This window comes from Panthera onca, chromosome X (genome assembly GCF_046562875.1).
Source record: "Panthera onca isolate mPanOnc1 chromosome X, mPanOnc1 haplotype 2, whole genome shotgun sequence".
In the NCBI taxonomy this organism is placed as follows: Eukaryota; Metazoa; Chordata; class Mammalia; order Carnivora; family Felidae; genus Panthera; species Panthera onca.
This window is the reverse complement of record NC_138357.1, coordinates 119,270,003-119,296,262: the sequence shown is the minus strand read 5'-3', so window position 1 is coordinate 119,296,262 and position 26,260 is coordinate 119,270,003. Positions and strand designations below refer to the sequence as shown.

Here is a 26,260-nt window from a genome sequence, read left to right as displayed (position 1 = left end):
CCATTTAAATATTAACGGGTTTTTAAAACTGTTATTTCTTTAATTTTATTTGTTTCAAGACAGAGAAGGTAAAGTGCAGGACAAACACGGACGTTTTCTTTCTCTAGTCTAAGCCTAGAACTACACGGATGTGCAATGGCCATGACGAAGACATTAGGGGAGCTAGCTACCAAAAAAATAAACGAAGACTTTCAAACACTTGACATGCTTACTCAGGCAACTGCCCTACATCGCCCATGTCCCTCGCCTGGCAAAACTAAACGTGAGAATGATATACGACTGCACACAAACTAGAACGGCCATAGTCAGAAAGACAGTCACAAGCATTGGTGAGGATAAGGAGACATCAGACCCCTTGTTCACGGCCTGCCGGCAAGAGTGGAAAATGGTGCAGCCACTCTGGGAAACGATATGGAAGTGCTTCCAAGAGTTCAACAGAGTTATTAACGCATGGCAACGCCACTCTTAGGCATATAGCCAAAGAAAATAAAAACAAATGTCCACGCAATAACTTCTACATGAAAGTTCACAGCAGCACTGATCATAATAGCCAAAAAGTACAAACCACCCAAGTGTCCATCAACTGGTAAACAGATAAACAAAATGCGGTTGGTCCACACAGTGGAATACTGTTTGGCAATAAAAACAAAGTACTGCTACATGCTTTGACATGTATGAGCAGGTTGTTCAGTGAAAAAAAAAAAAAGCCAGACGTAAAAGAATACGTAGAAGTCCGTTTATAGAAAAACATTCAGAAAAGGCAAACAGTGGATAGAAAGTGGATTCATGGTTCCCCAGGGAACCTGGGACTGGGCATGGGAACAGGGACTAACTGTAAATACACTCAAGGCATCTTACTGGGTGATAGAAATGTTCCAAAATGGGATTGTGGTGGTGACTATACAATTTGGCAAATTTACTAAAAGCCATTTAATTGACGTTAAAACCGGTCAACTCTCCGGAACCTAAGTTCCGTAACACAATTGTTAAAAAAAAAAAAAAAAAAAAAAAAAAAAATGTCGGGGAAATAGTCAGGAAGCAGGTATGGTAATTTGGGTCAGAGATGATGATGGCCCGGGCCAGGGAGGAATGAAATGAGAGAAAGGTGAACTCATTCACAAGGAGCTGAGAAGATGTAACCGTCGGGATCTCCACAAAGCCCTTCCTTACCCGCTTTCGTATCGAACTCAAGGGGCACCAAGGCTAGGTCCCGTTCATTTCGACCTGATCACACGCTACCTTCCATTGTCAGTTGATTGCTTCGTGCACACGGTCATTGCCTGGAGGCCGGATGTGTCCGTGGTTGCACCATACTCACGAACACACCGATGGTGAAACAAGGGAACATCATCAGCCCCAGGCTGAATATCATTGATTATCCTGGATTATATCAACAGTCATCATAACGTGAAGACAGTAAAACTAGCAATTACCTTCACATAGGAGTTGCTGGGAGATGTCACTTCAAGAATGGAGTAAAAATCAATTTGTTAGAAAATAACCACCATAACTGAGAGCAAAAAAGGGAAAAGAAAGCACAATCATGGAGTTGGCCGAGGGCAACATTTGTGTTTTGGTGGGAAAATTAAAAATATACGAACACTTTGAAGAACAGGCTTATCTTCCTAATTCAGAGTCTTGTCCATTTCTTAATTCAAGTCTTAAGCCCACGCAGAGCAAGAGAGAGAACAGGGCCCAGCAGCTAAGAGTCTGGATCGTGGTTGAACCACTCACGTGAGCTTGGACAGTAAACGTGTGTAAGCCCTGTAACAGCCAGCTTCCTTGAAAAAAAAAATGAGAACACTAAACACCTTTCGCAAAGCCCATGGGACACATCGATGAAATGACGTGCAACCCTCAGGACACGCATCGGATCAAAGTATGACTTTTTATCACGGGGGTGACGGACTTTCCGTCCTGGAACCACGGCCCAGGTGTCCAGAACCTCGTGGAGAAGGCCCTGGCGCTTGGGTCAGTGCTGCTGTGACTGACTCGAAGGCTCGACTGGCCGTATTTTGGCACTCTGCCAACGCTGAGCTGGTTCTTCCAACCCCCGCTGAGATCCCTACAGCTACTCACAGCTTGAAAGAAGTAGTCAACCTCCCCCGATCATGCTCTGTCTCTCTCTGTCTCAAAAATAAATAAACGTTTAAAAAAAAAAAAAAAAAAAAAAAAAGAAAGAAGTAGTCAAGAGTGCCCGGATTCTGAGCCTGAGCTGGGTTCTAATTCCAGCTCTGCCAGCTTACTAGCTGGATGGCCTTGGGCAATAGCTTACGTCCTCTAATCCTCAATTTCCTCACCCGCGAACTGAGGACGATAACAACCCCTTAAGGCTGATGGGAGAGCCCCTCATACGCTAACTGTTCTGTCTTAGAGGCACACTTTTTTTCAGGAAAAAGATCGCTTGTTACTTGGCTTCTTTACATTTCTCTTGCCGGGTGTCCCCAACAGACCAACGCCTCTTTGGAGAGAACTCCTCTCCACCTTCCTCCTTAACCCTAAGCAATCGCATATCCAACACGGCGTATACCGAATTCCACGGAGAATTGTTCAACGTTTACCAAAAATGGCCTCTTTGAAACGACTGCCGTTGGCCTTGCCTATTACAAACGAAGGGCCAAATCAAAGAAAAATACATCCCGGTGTCCTCAGGTCAACATCTTCCATCAAGAGATGGAAACCACTTTTTTAAAGTTATCGTACACCAAACGTGTGAGATGTTCAACAAGAATAAGAGAATTCCCTTTATACAGCTTATGTATTTTTGGTCTATAGCAAGAATATCTGGTTTTCGTTAAAAGATAACAGAGTACGTGGAAAATTCCTCTGTGTGTTGTATTAATAAAATACAGAAGGGAGCTTTCTAAATATTTCTCATGTGGGCCGACAGGTAACAAATGACGGTTCCTAAGGAACCCGTCTTTGTTTGAGTTCCTCTAGGACCTGAGCCTGAAACAGAGCTTGGATGCAAGTCGTTCATTTGGGAGTTGATCCCAGGAAACGTGGGTAAGGGAAGTGCGAGAAGGGAAGAGGAGGCAGGCAATAAAGGTAGGTTAACAAGTAAGTTGTCGCTGTGGGTGACCGGGTCTTAGGCCTACCACAAGACTCTGAGAGACAGTAGGGAGGAAGTGTTTCAGAGCTATCCCACCATGCGGCAGGGGAGCTGAGGTATTTACATACCAGCTCCCATCAATCACTGCTTGGGGGCCGCTCCCGGAGGGTGTTAATTCTCTTGACACTTCTGCCCTGCCAACAGATGAGCAAGGCAGAATCTGGTGGCCAAAACCCTCGAGCAAAGAAAAGCAGGGGCTGGCACTTGGAAGTTGGACCAGAGTTCGCTGAAGTGGTAAGGGGAGGGGGTACGAACAGGACCCACAGCATCCGCCACAGATAGGTTACTTAGGCTATTAAAAGGAAATCGCTCGAAAACACACATCAAGATAAAGGCTAGGGACGCCTGGGTCAGTCGGTTAAGCGTCCGACTCTTGATTTCGGCTCAGGTCATAATCTCATGGTTCGTGGGATCGAACCCTGCATCGGGCTCTGTATGGACAGCATGGGGCCTGCTTGGGATTCTCTCCCATCTCTCTCCCCCACCTCCCCTGCTTGCACGCACACGTTCTCTCTCTCTCTCTCTCTCTCTCTCTCTCAAAATAAATACACATTTAAAAAAGATAGGGGCTAGAACCTTCAGAAATGCCAATCCCTGCTCAGAAGTGAGCTATACTATGAAAAATGAATCGGACGTGAATCCACAGAGCAGTGATTGGATTTATCTTGTCGTGTAATGCTTTTCTTATACATATTTTCTTATCTGCTTTTTATCAAGTATATCATGATATGAGCCATAACTAAACAACATTGTGGGTGCAGGGTCATCAAACTGGTTTTGTAGAAGGCCAGAGAGTAAATATTCTAGGCTTCTGTCGGCCATGTGGTCTCTGTGCCACCTGCTCAGCTCCGCTATGGCAGCACAAAAGCAGCCAGAGACAATATGGAAGAGAATGGGTGTGGCTGTGTGTCAAAATGTTTTCATTTACAAAAACAGGGGGCTGATTTTTTTGCAAGCAAAGGGAAAAGGGAGCTCCAAGATTATAAAATTGCTCTTATTTTCACTTATAATAGCATGCCTTTGATATACCTCGTCTGATCCTGCCTCTTCTCAGCCCTTCTGATTTTTCCCTGATCTTTAAAAATTTAATAGCTAATGCCAGGACACAATTGGAAAATCAAAACAACGGAAGGACCCATGCTTTGAAAATTCCCACTTCCCTGGCTTCTATCGGTCTTACTTGCCCCCCGCGAGGTCACCACTTCTAAGGGTTAGAGCGGAAGTACACTTTATGCAAAAAGCAGCACGCTGTATCTACCATTCTGCACCTTTTTAACAGACACAAGAAGTCTTTCCACACAGCGATGTGCAACGTCCTCGTCCTTTCCCCCCTGCCAACTGCGTAGGGATTCCTGGAACGTACCCTCTGATCGTCCTCTCGGAGACCCAGCCGGCCCCCCCCCCCCCCCCCGGGCCGGGGGCGGGGTGCAGACCCTGCTTTCGGGTCTCTCGAGACCGACCACGTGTCCTCGACAAGAGCTGCTCACGTTTGCATTCCCAGCGGCAGCACCCCCAGGGGACCTCGGGACCTTCTTTTCATTGGAAAAAGGCAGAAAGACCCCTCCTGCAACTATGCACTTGGGTATCTGTGCCCCCCGAGAGCACACCTGTGCGCGGAGAGAGGCTAGAGGGCTGCTCACAGCTGCACTCGCGGCTAAATTGATTAGAGCCACACAGACGGATCGAAGCGGAAACGCGCGCCCGTGGAGTCTGCAGGCATCCACGTGCAGCCCCCCCCCCCCCCCCCAGAAGGGGTCACACGGAGCTCACTCGGCTCTCTCGGCAACGAAAGCGCGACACACCCGAGACGGTTCTGCCCCGGGGAAGCCATCAAAAAGACTCCAGCTGGTCACACAGGCCACCCGCCCCGCCTACACGGATCAGGATTCCAGACTCCAGGAAGGAAGGCAAGTGTTCGGGATCGACTGTCTTGTCTGGACAGTCTAGGTCCCCCGAGCGGCCTTATCAGGAAGGGCAAGTTTCACATCCGTGTCGGGAACGTGTTTTCCGGCCGAGCTGGCACACGCCGGCCAGGGGCCGACGTCGTCAGGGGGCCTCGTTAGGGAGGGCGGCCTCGGGCCTGCCTCGTCAACCCCCGGCCTGATCCGATCCGGGATGGCACGGTTTCAGCGACGCTAACCATCTAGTTGGAAACCACGCGGCCAGTGGCCGGAAGGGGATGCGGCTTCCGGCGAACTCTGGCTCGGAGGGAGGAGTTCGGACCAGGTGGGCTGCGAGCCTTGACCCCAGCCGTGGCTCCCAGGTGCTGCCGCCGGCCGATGCGCCTGGCCTGACAGAATGGTCTCCGAACAGAATCAATTACTAGTCATTCCAAGCTGCTTTGAAAAAATGACCCCATTCTTTCATTCTGCAGAACTACCAAGAGCCAAAAAGGAATAGAGGGCTGGGGCTGGCTTCCTAGATTTCCCTGCAAGAAAGGCCGTCGTAGCTCGGGGAGAAAGCCGACTACGGACGAGAGGTCTTTCGGTGTACAACTGAGATTTAAGTCTCCACGTCCCTTCCAGGAGACTTCTTCTCTGCGAGAGTACACACTTCCTAACGCAGTCTACCTGCGTACCTTTAAAATACATCGCAAAACCCAATTCTTCAGAGCTGAACGGCAGGAAGGCTTGTGAGAGGGTGCCATTATCAAGTTTATTGTTTTAACGTTTATTTTTGAGAGAGAGAGAGAGAGAGAGAGAGAGCGCGCGCAAGCAGAGGAGGGGCAGAGAGAGAGAGAGAGAGAGAGAGAGAGACAGAATCTGGAGCAGGCTCCAGGCCCTGAGCTGTCAGCACAGAGCCCGACGCGGGGCTCGAACCTACAAACCGCGAGGTCATGACCTGAGCCAAAGTCAGACGCTTAACTGATTGAGCCACCCAGGCGCCCCAATTTTTTTTTAAGTTAACTTTTAACTGCAGTATACATAAATGCACAAACAAGCGTACACCTCACTTTGTTTTCACAAAACGGCTATACCCGCGTAACCGGATCCCAGATTTTTTTTTTTAAAAACACGTCGCTGGCACCCAAGAGCCCTTCCCCTTGTGCCCCTACAGGTCCCAAGCCAGCCACTACTACTCTTTGACCACCACGGATACGCTTACTCAGTTTTGACTTTTATATAAACGGATCATGTGGAATGTTCTCTTTTGTGCCTGCTTTCTTTTGTTCAACAACTTGCTTGCGAGGCTCACCTACGTGGCTGCCGGCTACAGTGGTTTATTCGCTCTCGCTGCCGATAGAAATCCATTGTATGAAGATGCCACAGTTTATTCAGCCCACTGTGAAGGAAAGTTGAACCGTTTCCAGGTTGCGGCTATTATGAAGAGTTTGCGTGTTCACTGGCAACAGGCTCGTAGAAAGTTTGTTTTAATCGAGGAATAACACAGAGCCAAGCGCACAAAATCCTTAGTTGATGGATTTTACACGCACAGGCACACACCTGTGGAACCAAACCCAAGAGCAAGATCCAGAATACGTCTGTCAGCACAGGGCCTGCTTCGGATCCTCCGTCGGCCCCCCCGCCCCTCCCCTGCTGGCTGGCTGTCAAAAATAAAAACAAACATTTAACCCCCCACCCCCCACCCCCAAAAAACCCAACACCAATCACTTGAAAAACAAAAGCGACTGCCCATCTTTAAACCCACCGTGCACCCTCCACGGAGGTGGGGCAGTGAATCTGGTCAAGCCACACGAGGTCTACGCCAGGCCCCACCATTTGCCTGGGGACTTACGAAGGTCACCGCAGCCCATCTGGTCATCCGCCAACGAGGAGGTGGAGCTACAGGGACCCCAGGGCCCTCTGCAGCTGCACAAGGCCGCATGTCAAAACCGCAGCCTTCCCTGCCAGGTCGTGGTTCCCAAACCCACATTCTTTCTGTTTTATCCCGGGGTTGGCTCGGTAGGGACGAGGAGCAGCGAAGCACTGTTTCCCACTCATTAACTCTCGAGTTTCTAATGCGTCATTAGATCATCCCTCGGCCTTCTCTTCCTCCGGCTGCCGAGTTGTAGCTCTTTCAGTGTGCGCGTGTTGGCTCTACTCCAAGTCTTTGCGGCTCACCTCAGAACCTTCTCTAATTCTCTACATGCCTCTAGAAACTTAAGGAGCCCCGACAGAATGGTGTTTTCAGAAAGCCGACCGAAGGCAGTTGAGGAGAGAGAGAACTCCAGACAACGAACATCGCGTCCAGAACCTTCCCCCACGAAGCGTGGGCAGAAGCCAGCAGCCCCGGCGTCACCTGGCATCTCGGGACGACTGAGTATGATCACGCTCCTCCCCGGAGCCCCTGGATCAGAGTCGGCATCTGCACAAGACCCCCAGGGGCCCCTATGTACACTGAAGGGGGGAAAGCAAAGGATGTCGATTTAAAAGTGAACCTTGGGAACACATGGTTTACTGTTTTCAACTGCTGCAGACCGAATGGCTTAAAGCAATACAAATTTACTGTCTTCCGGTTCTGGAGGCCCAAGACCCAAAATCACTTTGCTGGGCTAAAGTCCAGGCGTCAGAAGGGCTGCTTCCTTCTGAGGGCTCTGGGAGCGAATTACTGGGCCTTTCTCAGCTCCTAGCGGCCACCTGTATTCTCTGGCTTGTGGTCCCTTCCTCTATCTTCCGAGCCGGTCACACAAGCGCTTCAGATCTCTGTCCCTCTCCTCTGGGCGTCCATCCTCACACACCTCCTTTGGACCCTTCTGCCTCCTCCTTACAATGACCACTGACATCACGGGACAATCTCCCCGTCTCGCGATCCCTCATCTGGTCTGCAAAGTTTCCTTTGCCATAGAACATAATATAGTCACAGGTTCCAGGGCGGGCGGCCTGGCCCCTGCGGGGAAGGGGGGTAGCGTTATTCAGCCTGCCACAGAGGAGGAGGAAGAGAAATCCGATACAGTACGGCAACGATGGGGAGCCAACACCCCTTATCAGTCATCACTTATACAGGCAGAAGAATCCGGCGCGAAGAAATGACAGTGAACGGCTTCCATTTCCGTATCACACAAAGACACCGAGATGCTGGCCGACTAGTGCCCTCCGCCAACAGAAACAAGGACGTGAGCCATGGTTCACACAATCTGGGGCTACCGCTTCTTAATATTTAAGGCAGCCTGGGTGTGTTTTATTGAACCGAATCCAAACGATCGTTTGATAACTGCAGGCGATCAAAAAAACTGAAACGAAATTCACTAGCAGGAGCGAGGATACACAAGGATGCGGAACTCCCGGCGCTTCTGGGGTTCACGCTATTAGGGAAACAAACAAGTAAGCAAGGTCTGTAGTACAAGCGGACGGGATGAGCGATACAGGGGTAAGGACTGGCTCAGGACCTCGTTCACACCACCACAGCGGCTGCCTTCCCAGAGTGCCAGCGGGCACAGGGGAGGACCCAGCTCGGCACTGCACGCACAGACAGTTCAGGTGCTGCGTAGATCTCAAGGAAGTTGTTGAGGCGAGAGGGAGTCCCGTCTAGTGAAGGTCCGAAGACACCCCATTTTGCACAAGACATGCTAATTCCATCCGCACTCGTGGGAAGACATGCTACTGTTCCAGTTCTTGTGGCAGCGACCCCAAATGATCCTACCTCTCTTTCAGCATTAACTATTTGTGCTTCTTGGGCACCTGGGTGGCTCAGTCGGCTAAGTGTCCAACTTCGGCTCAGATCATGATCTCGTGGCTCGTGGGTTCGGGCCCCGTGTCGGGCTCCGTGCTGACAGCTCGGAGCCTGGAGCCTGCTTCAGGCTCTGTCTCTCAAAAATAAATAAACGTGAAAAAAAATCGTTTTAATTTAAATATTTGCGCTTCTTCATCTCCCATAAGAGGAGTCTTCTTTTTTTTTTTTTTCTTTTTTTGCTCTCTTAAGAGCAGGCGGCACTAAATCATTCTGTTTGCTCCCCTCTCACAAGCTCATACCTATTTCCGATCACCGTGGCTCTCTGTGGGGCAGTGGGACCCACACCTGTCATGTTCTTCCTTTTCGATGTTGTAAGTACTCCCACCATGGCCAATCTTTAGCTACCCATGTGCTGTCACTGAAGTCAGTCACTACCCCTCCAGCAGACCAGCGGACCATCGGGAACCCTCTGCAACCACATGTGTGAAGGTGTCCTCAGGGTCCTTTACAATCGGAGTCTTCCCGACATGCTCCAACGGGGCCACTCGCACACATGAATTGTGACCTCTCTGCCACTGCTCACGTTACTTCCAGGATAGTGTATCCAGCCCCTTCGAAGCCTTCTCTGCCGGGGACCCCTCCCCCCGGCTATTCCTCTCCCCCACTGATTGCTCGCGCTGTGTTTTGATCCATCCATACTCAGCCACGCCACACACCTTGAATTGTATTTGCTCATGTGATTTCTCGCTGGTTTAGTCTGCAAAGTCCCGACAACTTCTGTGACAATAAAGACTGCCAGCGTAGGCATCCTCACCATCACCCTCGGTATCTTTCACAGCAGACGGGTGTACGCTTCATTTCTCCTCTGACATCATCTCAACAGTCCCGTGACCTGGATCTGGGTGAAAACCATTCATCCCTGTTCTAAAATACAAAAAAAAATCTAGGTATCATAGAGCCTTACAATTGGCAGCGAGGGTGCTTTTTTAGCTTTGAGGTAAAATTTATATACATTACACTTCGCCTATGGTTTTAAGTATTTGAGGCAGAGCTTGCACGTGAGCGGGGGACGGGCAGAGAGCGAGGTACGGAGAGAGTCCCAAGCAGGCTGGAACTCACGAACCGTGAGATCATGACCCGAGCGGAAGTGGGACGCTTAACCGACTGAGTCACCCAGGTGACCCCCCCACACCCAGTTTTTTTAATGCATTCACCAGTTGGGAGACACTTGAGTTGTTTCCAGTTTGGGGCTTACTGTGAATAACGTAGCTTTGCACATTTGCTTCTAAGTCTTGGTGTAAACAGATTTTATTTATTTTTAATGTTTGTTTATTTTGGAGAGAGAGAGAGAGAGAGAGAGAGAGAGAGAGAGAGAGAGAGAGAGAACGCACACGCAAGCAGGGAAGGGGCAGAGAGAGAGAGGGACAGAGGATCCAAAGGATCCACACTGACAGCAGAGAGCGCGACGTGAACCCACGAACCGTGAGATCATGACCCGAGCCCAAATCGGATGCTTAACTGACTGAGCCACCCGGGGGGGCCCAACAGATTTTATTTTTATTGCTAAGTTTTGACACCTTTATGGAGTTCTTTTTAATGTATCAGGCACAGTTAGAACTGTATTATACTGACCAACTTCTTTAATGCTAACGTCAACGCCAAGGGATGGGTATTGTTAGTCAATAACCATGAAGGCGCACGTGTTTACACAGCCAGGCAGTGGGGGAGTCGGGCTGGAACCCTGCTATCCCATGCGGTTGTCCTAGAGGTCGTACGAAGTGCTTGGAACGGTAAGGTTGCACACACGTTAGCTCCAGTAACCGGGCTCTCGCCCCCACGGGCTCCCACCACCCACAGAGAGTTTGAAAGAAAAGCCGCTCAGCTACTGAACCGAATGAACAAGGAGCGTCGTTCCCAAGCGTGCCTGTCGGTTCCATCGTCCGGGCTCACCTCTCTTCTCTGCCCCGTCCTCCATCCCAGGCCCGGACTGGAAAAGAAATCGCTGTTTCATCACCTTGGCAACGGACGTCACGTCACAGCAGCAACAACTGAAACATCACTCGGTGCGAACGCGCACGCTGAGCCAGATGCGCCAGCGAGCTGAAAGAAACACTCCAGGGGCCACCCGGGTGGTTTCTACACAGGAAGGGATTTGAGAAGGCAAGAGAATCCTCATTAGGTTGTTTTTCCGTCGGCCCCTTCCTCCCTTCAGTTATTTCAGTTTTCAGGATTTTAAGAAGCGACCACAAAAATGTATAAACCTTGGTGGGAGGAGTAAAATACGACTACCCCTTAAAATCGACAGGACTCGTGGGGCGCCTGGGGGGCTCGGTCGGTTGAGCGTCCGACTTCGGCTCAGGTCATGATCTCACGGTGCGTGGGGTCGAGCCCCGCGTCGGGCTCTGTGCTGACAGCTCAGAGCCTGGAGCCTGCTTCAGATTCTTTGTCTCCTCCCAACTCTCTCTCTCTCTCAAAAATAAAAAAACATTAAAAAAAATGTTTTTTGTTTTGTTTTTTTTTTTTTTAAATCGACAGGACTCTTACAACACTCTGGTACAGTGAGTGGCTCCCACGTGAAAGAGACCATTAACACGGTCAAACCCTGAACCTGTTTCTATCTGCTTTTAAATAAGGGATTTCTTTCATATTCTTTGGTAAAAATAATTCCGATAAAAATTCAACTGTCGGCCATTTTTTCCTTGTACTATTTTGGCTCTCAAGACTGGCTTTTTGGCAACCACGACGATCGGTATTGAGATTTTGGTATTGAAAAGGTTAATAACGAACACCCCGCTCTCAAATGGACTTCGGCACTCAATATTGTACTTAATCAAATGTAAAAAAAATCTATTTTAGGCCGTTGGTCTTCTAGTTAATTTGTTAATTGAAGAAGTAACCAAGATAGATTCAATTGACAAAAGTAACACATGCAGACGGAAACGAAACTCACACAGAAGAACATATAGTAAAAGTCCCTGGGCGTGGGCTCCATGGAAGCTACGGATCCCTGCAGAAACGAAGGCAAAATCTACACATATTTATATTGACACTTCTCAGGGTAGATAGAAGCTTCCAACACATTCTTCAAGTGGTCTGTGACCCCAAAATGGTGAGAACAAATAGCCTCGTGCTTAGGACAGCTCGGCGGTCAAGTTTTAGGGTGAGGGGGCGGGAGGCGTGCGTGTGCGCGCGCACGCGTCTGAAAGGTAGCGTGGCAGAGTCACGCATTAAGTTCTCAAGTCAGTAGAAAAGGCAAAAATCTCGAAGTGAAAACCAGAGAGTCTAACAAGTGGATCTTGGTCCTTGGAAGCTCGAAACCAAAAGAAACATCTACTTGCCTGCAGCTGTGCCCCGCCCTCCCCTCCCCTCCTGGGGGCAGAGTAGTCAAGATTAGGGTGGAAATGGGGGAGAGACGGGGGGGGGGGGGGGGGGGGGGGGGGGGGGGGGGGGGACCGTGGTGGTTCTCACTGTCCTGCTGAGGTCACGTGCCTGAGTTTGTGAGTGGATTCTGCAACATGGCAGGTAGGTATGATACAGATGTGAAGCAACACGAATAAATGAAGGCATGTTTTAGCGCCTTTGGAAAACACCCATGAGAGAAGTATTATGAATATTACCCCCCAAAGAGCTCTTTCGCTTCTGACTTCGTTTGTGGAAATACAGTTTAGAAACTGGTAGAACCATAGAAAGCCATGTAGCCTTAAAGTAATCCCCCTCATCCCAAGCACCAACGTTTTGCCTCTTGGATAGGCAACCAGCAGAATATTCGGGAACAGTATCTTTCTCGGTTCTCCTCGGATAAGGGATCTTGCACACTTGTACCTATTATATAATTTCACCAAACCATGCTCCGCGGGCAATCTGAAAAACGAACAGCTGAAGCTATAATTTGACATGGTCTCAGTCTTAGGAACAAATGCCCCATGCACACGAAATAAAAATTGACCGAACCCCGTTTTGTTCATTTATGCTGTAGTGACTGTTTCCACCTCCTATGAAAATGGCGGATTACAATTCCACAACGCAGCGTGGTTTGAAAGAAGACAGACTCAGTGGAAACTCTGTTTGAAGACACCAGGGATTCGGCCTCAGAGAAAACCACAAAAGCTGTAACACCACAAGCAAAAATAAGCGAGTAGTAGTTATTCGGACGCCAAACTGTCAATTGTGCGACCTCTTTCCATGCTGGACACTTCCCAGGGCTCATTATGAGAAAGGTTGTTCTCTCTCCCGAATGAATGCAGCTTTTGAACACTTTTCTAGTTACATTTGGTCCCAGGGCCGAAGGATTATTTTAACCATGATCTCCTAATGGGAAACTCACTCACTTTCTTCCTAGAGAAAGAGCGGCCTTGTGATGATTCTAGCCCGTTTTCAAAACTCCAGGATCTGTGGCATTTGCAAGGGCCAGGGATGAAGTCTTTGGCAAAACAACAGAGAAATAATTTCCCTTTGGTCCACCCCGGTCCCTCTGCTTCAGTCTGCGGTGAGGTTGTAAAAGGAACCAGAAAGAAACACGCACGGTGCGGCTGCAGACTTGGCTCGCCCGTGATAACCAAATTGTGATTTTCTCTAAAGCAGTTCTTTTTGGGAAACTCGCTTTATTATACCCAGAGCTGACAACAAATGACAGCAGGATGTGGCCCATTTATTTCTGGGGAGCAGCGAGAGGTCAGTGAAGGCAGGAGAAAAGGTTACCATACGTTGTATCAATAAAGTCCTATCAAAAAGGTCGCCTGTCGCCGGATCCTGCACTCTGTAGTACAAAGGGACGTTGAAAATCCCCAAGAGCCTTGACAAACCTGAAAGAAATCGATGCTGACCCTTCACCTTCTCCCCATCTCTCTGAGGACACGCACGGTAGTGTAAATAAATCTCCGAAGCAAATCTCCGAAGCACCTTACTCAGCAAAAAAGAAATGCCGATAAATTCTCAATGGCCTGGCCTCGCGTTGCTGCCAATTCCCTCCTGCAGAGAGCGGACGAGGGGGCTGCTATCCTGGACCAAAGGTCTAGAGGTTCAGAAAATGGCAGATTTGATTCCAGGGTCAGAGTTGGGGTGTGTGTGTGTGTTTTAATGTTTATTTTTGAGAGAGAGAGAAAGAGCAAGTGTGAGTGAGTGGGGGAGGGGCAGAGAGAGAGAGAGACAGAGGATCCCAAACAGGCTCCGCACGGGCAGCACAGAACCCGAAGCGGGTCTTGAACTCACGAACCGCGAGATCATGACCTGAGCCAAAATCAAGAGTCGGACGCTTAACCGCCTGAGCCACCCAGCTAGGGTCACGCTCCAGAAGAAGGGCAGTGCCCCTCATGCTGCGGAAGTGAAAGACAAGGGCACATATTAAAGAACAAACAGGAATTTCCGAGGATAAGGTCAGAATGGTGAGCTTCCCGAGCAGGGCGGTGCGAGTGTCGAGTGCAGCGAAGGCTGTAGTGAGAAGGCCAGGGGGTGCCCAGCTCTGCTACGGACCAGTTTCGTAGCAGGACTTGGAAAAAAAATAATCACTCACCCCTACAGGTCACTTGACATAAGCTCAATTCTGTTTCTTCATTTAAGTTTATTTATTAATCTTGAGAGAGAGAGAGTCAGTCCCGAGCAGACTCTGCACTGTCAGCACAGAGCCTGACACGGGGCTCGAACCCACAAACCGTGAGACCGTGACCTGCGCCGAAATCGAGAGTCAGCTGCTTAACCGACTGAGCCACCCAGGTGCCCTTGCTTCCTCATTTCTAAAATCAGGTAACCACCGGCTTACAGGGTGGCTGTCACGATCACATGCACATGAGGACACTTTGTAAACTCTAAGGCAGTTCAGGATCTCATGATCAAAAACAGCCGAATGGTCACGGGACAAATTCGTGGCTTCGTGTTTTAATTCCAACAGGTAAAAGGAAACCTGATTACCTCTTCAACTTCATTCTGCTTCTGACTCTTGGACAAGAACAAGGACGCTCAGCCAAGAAACAGGGGAAGGAACGATACGCAGGATAGAGCACGAAGTCCCCAAATCGATCGCAAGATATTCTAAAGGGATTTACACAGCAGAGTGAAGACAGATCTCACCCCACGTGCTTGCAGAACCGGAAGATAAAATAGTTAAATCCTCCCCTGTAATACCGATGGAGTCGGGGAAATGCACTTGTCATTTTCCAATGTGGCAAAAAAGACCCATGCCTCGAAAACTCTGGATCACTGAACTTGATACACATCCTGGTCAAGAGTCTGTAGTAGATCATTAAGGAATGCCTTGTGAGCACTCAGGAGAGGATGCAGTGATTATTAGATGTAAGAAGATTAGCCTCTCTTGCTTTCTTCCCAGAAAAGGTAGTTAGATTCTAAGGCTGAGGGAATCTTCTAGACACAAACTGTCTGGACACGGCAAAGCACCTGTAAAGGTCTTTCAAAAACTCCCCTTGTGTCCAAGAGAATGTGGAACAGCTGACCTTTAGCGATGTCAAGCCCCGACAGATCTCCAGGCTGTGACAGCAGCAGCGATGAAGTACGAGGCTGCCAGGAGGTCTCCAGGGACTCAGGGGGACTGGGGCCGGCCCTTCCGCTACTGAGGCATGCCTGTCAGCAGCTCACACGAAGGTTCTGAGACCTCCCGTCTGTAGGCGATGTGAAACTAGGAAGTAAGGCCAACCCCCTCGGTGACAAAAACCATCAGATACCAAAAGGAGTCGGATGAAACGAGGAGAACCTATCTGAAGAGGTTAAAGGCCGAAGGAACAAAGGTCATATCCGAATTTAGCGGTCAGACACCAGATGCGTGATTTCTGGATGGGGGCAGGGAAACGCGGTGGTAGGACAGGCTCATCAGCAACACACAGAAAAAGTCTGAAGGGCTAAGTTGACAGAAACACCAACTCGAGCCCCCTGATATGTTCACCCAAAAGGGCAACTAAAGCTTACGCTGCGCGAAAGCACGGAACCAAGATGAGATCTCCTGTCTGGTGTTCGGTTCTGGCCGCCATACTTCTGGCATAACTACACAGAGTCTGGTCACTAGGCAGAAGGGCTGGCGGTAAGATTACAAAGTATGAGCACGAGTACCCGACACGGCCAGGTTCTCTTAGATTCGGTGAGCTGACTCCGTTTCACATCTGAAGGACATCAGAACAGAGGAAGATTCAAGGTGGGCGAAAGATTTTCCAGAAAGTGAGAAAAGTTCTTCATAGATGATAAAGTAGAATGTGTGGGGGCACCTGGCTGGCTCAGTCAGAAGAGCGCGACTCTTGATCCTGGGGTCCTGAGTTCGAGCCCCATGTGGGGTGTAGAGATTATTTAAAACTAAAACCTTAAAAAAATAAAAGAGAAGTGGCGGGGAGAGTGTGTGTGTTGGGGGGGGGAGGGTGTGTGGAAAGGTACTCCTGGAAAAGAGTTATTTAAATGGTGGAAAAAAGGCTTTCTATTAAAAATAACGTTTACAGAGCATTAACTGACAATTGCTAGGTTTCCAAAAAGGTCGACACCTTAGCAAAGTAAGTTGGCAGTTTACTCAGTTTCTGAGTTTTGAAGGTAATCTTTCCAACCGAGTATAACTATAGGATTTTAAATTCAGACCCAAAACCAGTGTTGGATTTTTCTTACATTTCCTTATTTCCCATAACTTTTGCTAATGGAACATGAATTAGATATGTAAATCAGCTTTCACTAAAAACGGAATACAGGATCTTAGTCATTTTTTCTTAGATAAAATTGTCTCCTGTTGGTTATTAACCAGCCTACATAAGAAAGAATAACTTCTGAAATGTGATGGTTGCATAAGAGTTTTCCTTTACCCCTTGGGTCAAATGAGGGGAAATTCCGTGGCACAGAAGAAAATGTATGCTGTTCCCACAGAAGAGATTCTGTTTCCACAAAGTTTGGCAATAGCGTTCTTGGACAACTAGTATCTTTCCTTTCGCACACTCATTCAATAAAGTGATTCACAAGGCAGCTCCCTGAAGTGCTGGTCATTGACTCGGACATAGCATCACCCACATTTTTCCCCCCTTCTGGGACCCTGAGGTCATTTCTTGCCTCAACTCTAAAGATGTTCCAAAGTGGCTGATCGTGTAGGTCAGTAAACGGCACCGCGCGGGATGCGTGGAGACGACGTACACGCTTTATCCCAAGTCTATCTTGTGGAAAGACATATGCGTAGACCGTGGGAGGCTGGGGGAGTATTTCTACCTCAGGATGTGACCAAAAGCCTTCACAGTAATGTCCAAAAGATACTAGGTGTCCTTCGACCGACGCGGGGGCTCACTAGACAGAGTACATATGCATACAACAGATGACCACTGGGCCATAAAACGGAATAAAGCGGTTGCTTAGAGCCAGGGAAAAGAGTTAGGGGAAATGTCCAGTGACGGATATGGGCAGAGAGGTGGTTTTTTGTTTTTTGGGTTTTTTTAGGGGGATAGAAAGGTTCTAAAATCCTCAACTCTAAATCCAGGACGGTACGGTATGTGGATTACAGATCAATCAAGCTGTTAAAAGACATGAGAGATTTGTAAAACCACCATTAGGGACTCATGATGAAAATGTGGGGCCATCAATTTGTAATCAGGTTACCCGGTTTAGTTTCTGTGATGAACCAAGGGTCTCGTCTTTGGACTTCCTTCTTCTCCTTCCAGGATCCCCTGTTCAGTGGCATTTCAGTGATTCCCCACTCCTTTAAGATATAATTGGTTTTTAACCGCTCTCTGGGGACAGAGGGGTTGACATAACTTCAGGCTACCAGAAGTGTCACAAAGACATTAGAGTGTTTCTGTATACCCTTCACCCACTTTGTCCTTAGGTTAACATCTTACTTAACTACAGGATATTTATCAAAGCTAAAATATTAACCTCAATACAATGTGAGTAACTAAAGCCTAGAACTTCTTTGGATGTTGCTAATTTTCCCCGACTCACGTTCCTTCTCCTTCTATTCCAGGATCCAATCCAAGATCTCCTTAGCTTCCTTCCATCTGTGACAGTTCCCCAGTCTTTGTTTTTCATGACCTTTCGTCTTGTGAGGAGTGCTGGTCACGTGTTTTGGGGACTGGCCCTTGGTGTGAGTCTGTCCGATGATTGCCCCTGATTCAGTTCACGTCGTACATTACTAGGAAGGAAACCCGGGAAGCGAGGCAATGCACTGTATAGGGGCCAACGGTGTTGATCTCAACCTTGATCCCTTGGCTAGGGTGGGGTCTGCCAAGACTCTCCAGGGATTTAAACTTTAAACGTATTTCCATACATTAAACAAATATTTATTCACTGTTCGCCATGTGCCAGAGGTAAACAACATTAGGCTCCAGGGCCACGAGGCTTGCTCATTCCCATCTACAAGTCAAGACAGTTTGTGAAGCCACTCAAACACACACGTTCCTGGGGAGGCTCGGTCGGTGGATGGGAGTCCGACTTCGGCTCAGGCCATGATCTCACGGTTCCTGAGTTCGAGCCCCGCGTCAGGCTCTGCGCTGACAGCTCGGAGCCTGGAGCCTGCTTCGGATTCTGTGTCTCCCCTCTCTCTCTGCCCCTCCTCAGCCCATTTGTGCACACATGTGAGCACACGCTCTCTCTCGCGCGCGCGCAAAAATAAACAGTAAAAAAAAAAAAGAAAGAAAATAAAGAAAGAGATTTCGACACACACGTTCCTGGCTCAGCCTCTCGGGATTCTGAACCAGTAGGTCTGAGGGAGGTTTCCCAGCAGACTGTGACAGTGGCCTGGATGGAGAGGCAGAGAGCCAGAGGACAGTGGCCCTACTTTGGAGGACACTCAGGCTAGAAGGAAGGAGGGCACACAGACAAGTCTGAAGTGATGATAACCTTTCTGGTGAGGTACGGACTCGGGGCTGTACGAGCAGCAGAGTCCCAACGGGGAGTCTGATCAGCCCGACCCGGTCTCCAGGTGCCCGACTCTTTCAACAGCTCCGGTCTCCGTATTTACTTCTTTACAACTGTGCCACAAACCCGTGTGCGCCGAGGAAAGAGTAATGCACGGGGTTTGCGTGCATTTTGTCAGCAAAGCCACGTTGCCTAGAACAGTCCCGGCAGAAAGGGAAATTCTTTACAAGTGCGAGGCCAGGGCTGTTTGGCCGCTTTGAAATCTGTTCAAAGAAGTCAGAGCTGTTCCAGCCTCTGGCAGCATCGAGAGACTTGGGGAGGAAAGGCAGGCAGGGGTCCCCAGCGGGGACTTCAGGCTGAAGAGGAAGAGGCGTCCCACCGGAGTCGCAGAGGCCACCCGACTTGTACCCACGGGCTCGTCCCACTTTGTTAACCTGAAACCTCTCACGACCAAGTCTTGTTTGAGCAGCTCAGTCTGGACTTATCTTATGTTCCCATCACCCCGGGGAGCTTTGAAAACGCACAAATACCCAGATTACTCTCTGAGCTCCTGATTTCCCAGGTTTGGGGCAAGGCCTGGGCATCTGGCAGGTTTCGTCATCTTCCCAGGGGTGGCTGAAGCGAGCCAGGGCTTGGACTAGAGCCTTGCTCCTCCAAGGGCGGCCCGCCTTCCAGCAGCGTCGATTTCGCCCGACCGAGCGAAGCGGATTCTGCATTTTAACAAGATTCCCAGGTAAGCTGTGCGCACGTTTAAGTCTGAGATGCCCGAAGCCAGAGCTGCTCGAGACCACAGCGTGGCCACTAGGTACGCGTGGCTATTTACATTAAAATCCAATCTAATTCAAAAGTCAGTTCCTCAGTCGCGTCGGCCCCGTTTCAAGTGCTCGATAGCCACACGTGGGCAGGGATCGCTCTACCGGGCAACAGAGATTTGGAATGTGCCCATCATGGCAGAAAGTTCTATCAGCACTGGGCTGGGGGGTCAAACGAGCCGCAACCCTTGATATCCAAGGAAGGATGAGTGTCAGGGAACAGAGGTGGAGGCTGCTGGGTCCAGCCGTTACTCCAGGGGTGGCGACCTCCCCTCATCCTTGGAAAACAGGCGTCCTAATAATTAGTCAAGACAGAGGAAGCCAAGATGGAATGAGGAATCTGATTCGGATCTGTTGAACTTCACATGCCTGCGGGACGTTCTACTAAAACAGAGGCACTGGCGGGGAGGAACGCACCGCCAAGAAGGATTCTAAGACAAGAGGCATAAATTGGGACTCTGCAGGCCAGCCAGGACACAGGATCACTGGGGCAGAGGGTGGAAGAAAGAACAGGGCTACGACTGTCAGTGTGGGTCATCGACACACAGATGGGAGAAGGTGGAGTGGACGGGACGACCCAGCTGGGTGTGCAGGGTAAGGGAACAAGACAGTCACGCACAGTCTGTCAACCTGTGCGCGAAAGGGCGGGCAGCACAGGAGGAGCCGGAAATCCGCGATCAGAGACAGGAGGGAGCGCAGGAGGAGGAAGCTCCTAGAAGTCCCGAAGAGGGAAGCAGCTAGGAGAGGGAGGCAAGGAGAAGAGGCGTTAACGACTGAAAGTGACCTTGGAGGAGGAGGTACAGGGCAAGGCCGGGACCCGCCAAGGCGAGAGAGCCCGACCCTGTGAGCTTGTACGGGCTGCACGGTGGATGCCTCCTACCATTTCCCACCCCAGGCATCTCTCTGGCCCTGGTGAAGGAGCTGGAAGCTTCTGAAATGAGCGCGTGAGTGCCCACACAGAGGAGCGGGGCGGTGGAGCATCGAGACGCAGAGGGGAACCCCACCTCGTGCGCCGTTTGCTTGGGGGAGCGAGGGTTTGCGGGTTTGACAGAGGAAGACGAGGTTTGGCCCCACTCCCAAGCAGAACCGTGTGGGGACCTGTGAGTGGCCCCGTGGCCTCAGCAACCAGCAGGTAAGCTCACCTGCTCCACGTGAAGGTCACGAAGGTACAGGTGCTGAGCGCCCCGCCCACGGCCCCGCCCCCACCCAGTGCCCGGGAGCCAGGTGGAGTTCAGACTCACCCCCGCATCTTCCAAGAGTCATACACTTGCGTCCCAGGGCTCAGGTTCAAACACGGGTCTATCACTTAGCAGCTGGGTAACCTTAGGAAAGGGGCTTGTTGACTCCAGGTCTCTGTTTTTGGATTTTTTTTTTTTTTTAAATGTTTATTTTTGAGAGCGTGCCAGGGCAGAGGGGCAGAGAGAAGAGGACAGAGGTTCCAAAGCCGGCTCTGTGTTGACAGCAGCGAGACCGATGTGGGGCTTGAGACCGTGACCTGAGACCAAGTCAGACGCGCAACTGACTGAGCTCCCCCCCTACCCACCCCCCCGGCCCCCCAGGTGCTCCTGTTTCCAGATTCTTAAAAAAAAAAAAAAAAAAAAAGAAAGAAAGAAAGATGACAGCGTTTCCTTTTGGGGCGACGAAAAGGTTTTGGAAGTTGATAGAGCTGGCGGTTGTAAAACACTGTGAACGTATTAAACGTCACAGAGTTGTTCGATTTAAAATGGTTTCTGCTGGGGCGCCTGGGTGGCTCAGTCAGTGAAGCATCCAACTCTTGGTTTCAGCTCAGGTCATGACCTCACTGTTCGCGGGATTGAGCCTGGGCATTGGGATTCCCTCTCGCTCACTCTCTCCAAAAAAAAAAAAAAAAAAAAAAGGGATAACTATCTGCTTCATAGGGTGGTCTTGAGATTAAATGGGTCAATCCACATTAAGCAATTGGAACAAAGTCTGATGCACAATAAGCCCTCCAATGATATTCCCTGTAAGCGCCATGAAAATGTTCTCAAGGGATCTAGACTGTTCGAGTGTCTCCATTTTTGCCTAATGGATGACTTTAAAACAAGCATTTATATTTAAATATGCATTTCCTTTTAAAATGTATCTCAAGTATCCTGTCCTCCACATTTTCCATCACTGAAATGGCAAGTTCCCATTTCATTAAGCTGCACTTCGTCTTTTAAAAATCATTTTAAATAGAGCATTAAAAAAAAAAAAAAACTGGGCTTCTTGAAATGACAAAAAAACACTGTGTCATCTTTTCTTACCCTGAGCAACACAGGAGAATACTTAATAGTACATATTGTACAAAAAGACACATTTCAAAATGAGCTGCCAGCGATTTACAATGGATATATTAATACTATTTTTATCCAAAAAGAATGGGATTAAGGAAGACATTATGAGATAGTCAAAGGCTTTGTTTCAACCGTTTGTAAACACATGCAAATAAAGACTGAAGCTCTTATCTAGGAATAAACCGGAACCATTTCATAAACAAAAGCGTATACTTTTGTGAGGCGTAAGGAGAGAAACTAACAAAAAGAAGTATGTCGGGGAAAATTCATACAATCGATGGCATCTTCCTTGGTAATTAGATTCAACAAAGGTGCATTACACCACGAGTATATTCGACACATTCCATAAGGTGCCGCGGGATACCAGAACTGGTGAGCGGCTCCCAAAGCCAAAGGCTCACCAGCGCTGACATGATGCTGTCACACTCATACTGTTGTAGGTTCAATTGTGTCCCAGTAAAAACAGGTGTTCAGATCCCCACCTCAGGTACCTATGAACGTGGCCGTATTTGGAAACAGGATCTTTGCAGACGGAATCAAGTCAGGATGAGGTCATACTTGATTAGGGTGGGCCCTCACACAATGACTGGTGTCTTTACAAGCAGAGGGAAATTGGGACACAGAGGAGAGACACAGGGGAAATGTGAAGGCAGAGGCAGAAATGCTTCTACGGGCCGAGAAGTGTCAAGGATTGCAGACAGCACCAGAAACTGGGAGAGGGGCATGGAATGGATTCCCCCTCGGTGCCTTCAGAAGGAGCCAACCCTACAGGTCCCTTGGTTTTGGACTCCCGGCCTCTGGAACTGTGAGAGAAGAGACTTCTGTGCAAGCCACCCCGCTGGTGGTACTTTGTTGCGGCAGCCCTAGGAGACGGATACACACGCCATCTTGGGCACACCGTCTTCGAGGACCAGGAGAGACTGAATAGAAAAGGGGGCCAAAGGCACAGGCTGTGAAGGCCTTGAGCTGTGCGGCCTTGAGCCGGGGGCTAAATCTCCCTGTGTCTCCGTTTCTTTGTGGTTCAGTGGGAACAACAGAATCCACCTCACATGGTCGTCGTGAAGGTTCAACAATCCCTCCCCTCAAACCCCGCCCCTCTGGCCTACTTTTTCACTGACATTTTAGTATTTCAAATATGGTAGAACCGACGATGCCTAAATTTCCACAAAAACCCGAGTTTCGCGAGCAAGAGAATCAAAATCTATTTTTGTAATCTCCAATTGTTACTAGAATAGCCCAACAACAGAAAGGCAAGAATAGGTCCAAGTATGTTTGAGCACAACGAGCACAGACAGAGGGACAAACATCCTCCAAAGCAACAGAAATGGGGCAGATGCGAGAAACGACGATGCGAGGAGGCAGAAGTAAAGCCTCTCTACGTGGAGCTGAGCGAGAGGCATTCATCGGACAGTCACTGACACGCAGGATGCATGGGAAGACGCAGGGAACGATCAGGAAAGGCGTCGCGACAGAGGCGATTCCCAACATGGGTTTGAAGCAGAACGGACCTACGTGATAGAGGAAGATCGGCACAGAACTAGCATGGGTAGCGACTCAGTAAGGTAAACGTCAAATCGCCGTAAGAGCGAGCAATTTCACTCCTCGGTACGTACCCCAAGAACTTAAAACAGGTGTATAAACAAAAACCTGTACACACACGTTCACGACAGGCCACAGAAAGGAATGAAGTGCTGACACGTGCTATAACGCGGATGAACACACAAAACCTGATGCCAAGTAAAAAGCCAGACACAAAAGGCCACACGTTATATGGATCCATAATCGGCAAATTCTGAGAGACAGAAGTGAGGTCAGTGGTTGCTAGGGGCCGGGCGGAGGGGAAGATGAGGCACAGTTTATGGGGTTTCTTTTGAGGGGGGGGGGGACCAATATTCTAGAACCAGACAGTGGTGCTGTGGGTACAACATCGTGGATGCACTAAATGCCCCCGGACTGTGCAGTTTGAAGTGATCGGTTGGTAAGTTTTATATGCGTTTGATCATAAACTGAACGAAGAGAACAGAAGCAAGGAAAAATTCCACAAGAATGACGAAAAAGCCATGGTGAGTGACACAGGGCGATGGGGTATAAGGAGAGAAAGGAATTAACGGTGATGCGTTTGTCACGGAGAGGAGATTAACTCGATACAGCACTTAAGGCAATCCTTTAAAAAAATTTTTTTTCATGTTTATTTTTTGAGAGAGAAGAGAGAGAAAGAGCGTGAGCAGGGGAGGGGCAGACAGAGGGGGAGACACAGAATCCGAAGCAGGTTCCAGGCTCTGAGCCGTCGGCACAGAGCCCAACGCGGGGCTCGAACTCATGGACCGCGAGATCATGACCTGAGCTGAAGTCGGACGCTTAGCTGAGCCCCCCAGGCACTCGGCTTTTGCTATTTTAGGAGGTCACGGATGAATTGTTGCTGGCTGGTTATTCATCAAGGAAGACACCCAGGTGGACACGCAAGGTATCTACCTCTTTGCCGTCACAATTTTACGTCTCACTTGTTAAAAATTCCTATGTACAAATGTTCTCTGGTCAATGCCCACCGGTCCTGTGTTCCCAGCATAACCGGGCACCCAGGAGCGGTGCGCCCTTTCGGAGCAGGCCGTGGCACAGAGAACTCTCAGCTGTTTATGAAAACTACTGGGGAACTAGACGTCAGTGCGAGGGGCAAATGGTGGGATGGATCCAGCCAGACGGGCAAAGGTGGTCTGGAACAATCTACCGCTGTGAACCTGGCCTGCTGCCGACTCTGAAGGCATAAGGAACCTGCTGCAAGCCTGGGCAAGCTCAGGCACAGCGTATCTACCTCCGAGCAGTGGGGACAGCGGACAAGAGAATGGCTGTTCCCCAGTGGGACTCAGCGTCCGCTAGAGAGTGCCATATGCACGACTGGAGCGGGCCTGTTGTTGGACAGCGTCTGAGATGACAGCACGCCCATACCACAATGCCGTGTCATCCCCTGTCTAGTTCCTGTAATGATGGACAAGCCACCGGAGCCGTCTGGGAGCATCAAGTCAACTCCCAAGCTCGGGGGCGGGTGGGGAGCCTGGGGTTCATAGGAGTACACGGGCAAGGCCAGACTATTTTCCGGGTGATGCCATGTCCAGCTGTGTTTCAGTGTCACTGCAAAGCCTGGGGCACGCGGCAGGAGAGGACACTTCCCCGACCACCCCCTCCCACCAAGCAGCTCCTTGCCACACCCACACGGCTGAAGACCAACTAGCAGATGCAGCCCACCTCGAAGCACAGATGACCGGACCACCTTCCTTCCGACCAAGTAACGCTCTCCATGTAGAGGTGACACAGGTCCTTCAGACGTGCAAGAGGGGACCGCGATATGGGACAAAACAGTGGAATGAGATCTCAACAGTCTCTAAAATGTTCGAGTTCCTTCCCTGGCAGTAGTTTAAAAAAAAAAGTCACAACACATGAAAAGATGCTCAACATCACTCGCCATCAGGGACATGCAAATCCAAACCACGAGGAGATGCCACCTCACGCCCGTCAGAACGGCTAAGGTCAACAGCCCAAGAAACAAGTGTTGGCAAGGATGCGGAGGAAAAGGGGCCCATGCGCACGGCTGGTGGGACTGCAAATTGGTGCAGCCACTGTGCAGGACAGTATGAAGGTCCCTCAACAAATTAAAAATAGAAATACCACGGGATCCAGTAATTCCACTATGGGGTATTTAACCAAAGAAAACAAAAACACTAATTCGAAAAGATCTACGCACCCTGATGTTTATAGCAGCTTTATTGACAATAGCCAAACTATGGAAGGAATCCAAGTATCCATCCATAGATGGACGGATAAGGAAGATTCCATTTTATACACACACACACACACACACACATATGTGTGTGTGTGTGTGTGTGTGTGTATATACATATATATGCGATGGAATATTACTCAGCCATAAAAAAGGATGAGATCTTGCCATTTGCAACAACATGGATGGACCAAGGAGGTATCATGCTGTAAAAGTTAGACAAATACTGTATGATATCACTTATATATGGAATGTAAAAAAAGTCAACAAAAAGGCAGAAACAGACCCATAAATACACTGAACCGATAGTGGGGGGGGGGGGCAGTTTGCGAGGATGAGCAGAATGGGCTAAGGGGCAGGGAAGGTACGGGCTTCCAGTTACGGAATGAGTAAGTCGTGGGGATGAAAGGTACAGCCACCAGTTTCTCTTCTGATACCATGTTTCTGTTGCTGTGAGCCTGAAACTAAGGTAACACTGGGTGCCAACTACAATTAAAAAAAAAAAAATGTCTCAGGGGTGCCTGGGTGACAGTCCGTTGAGCATCCAACTCCGGCTCAGGTCATCAGCTCACAGTTCATGGGTTCGAGCCCCGCGTCGGGCGCTGTGCTGACAGCTCGGAGCCTGGAGCCCGCTTCGGATTCTGTGTCTCCCCCGCTTATCACCCCCACAAGAGTTAACAACTTCTTAATATCATCCAACACCCATCTCTGTTCAAATTTTGCTTCTTATCCCCCCCCAAATGTCACTCGCATTGGTTTGACTGGACCGGGATTTCACAAGGGCCTGGACAGGAGACAATCAGAGGCAAATCTGGAAAGCAGGGAAATTCTTAAAAATCAA

At 49.4% G+C, this 26,260-nt stretch overlaps 1 protein-coding gene across 2 annotated transcripts in view; it reads right to left on the bottom strand.

Moving 5' to 3' along the window:
* The window catches only part of GPM6B (glycoprotein M6B), a 147,255-nt gene that overhangs the window by 67,690 nt on the left and 53,305 nt on the right, over positions 1-26,260 (bottom strand). Inside the window, exon 1 of one of the 2 annotated variants that reach the window (XM_081793436.1) lies at positions 10,673-10,712. The exons of the other annotated variant lie outside the window; for it this stretch is intronic. Coding sequence (XP_081649562.1) covers positions 10,673-10,697 — 25 coding nt within the window. The 5' untranslated portion in view covers positions 10,698-10,712. Of the gene's footprint in view, positions 1-10,672; positions 10,713-26,260 lie in introns of those variants that run through there. 2 annotated transcript variants of the gene reach the window in all.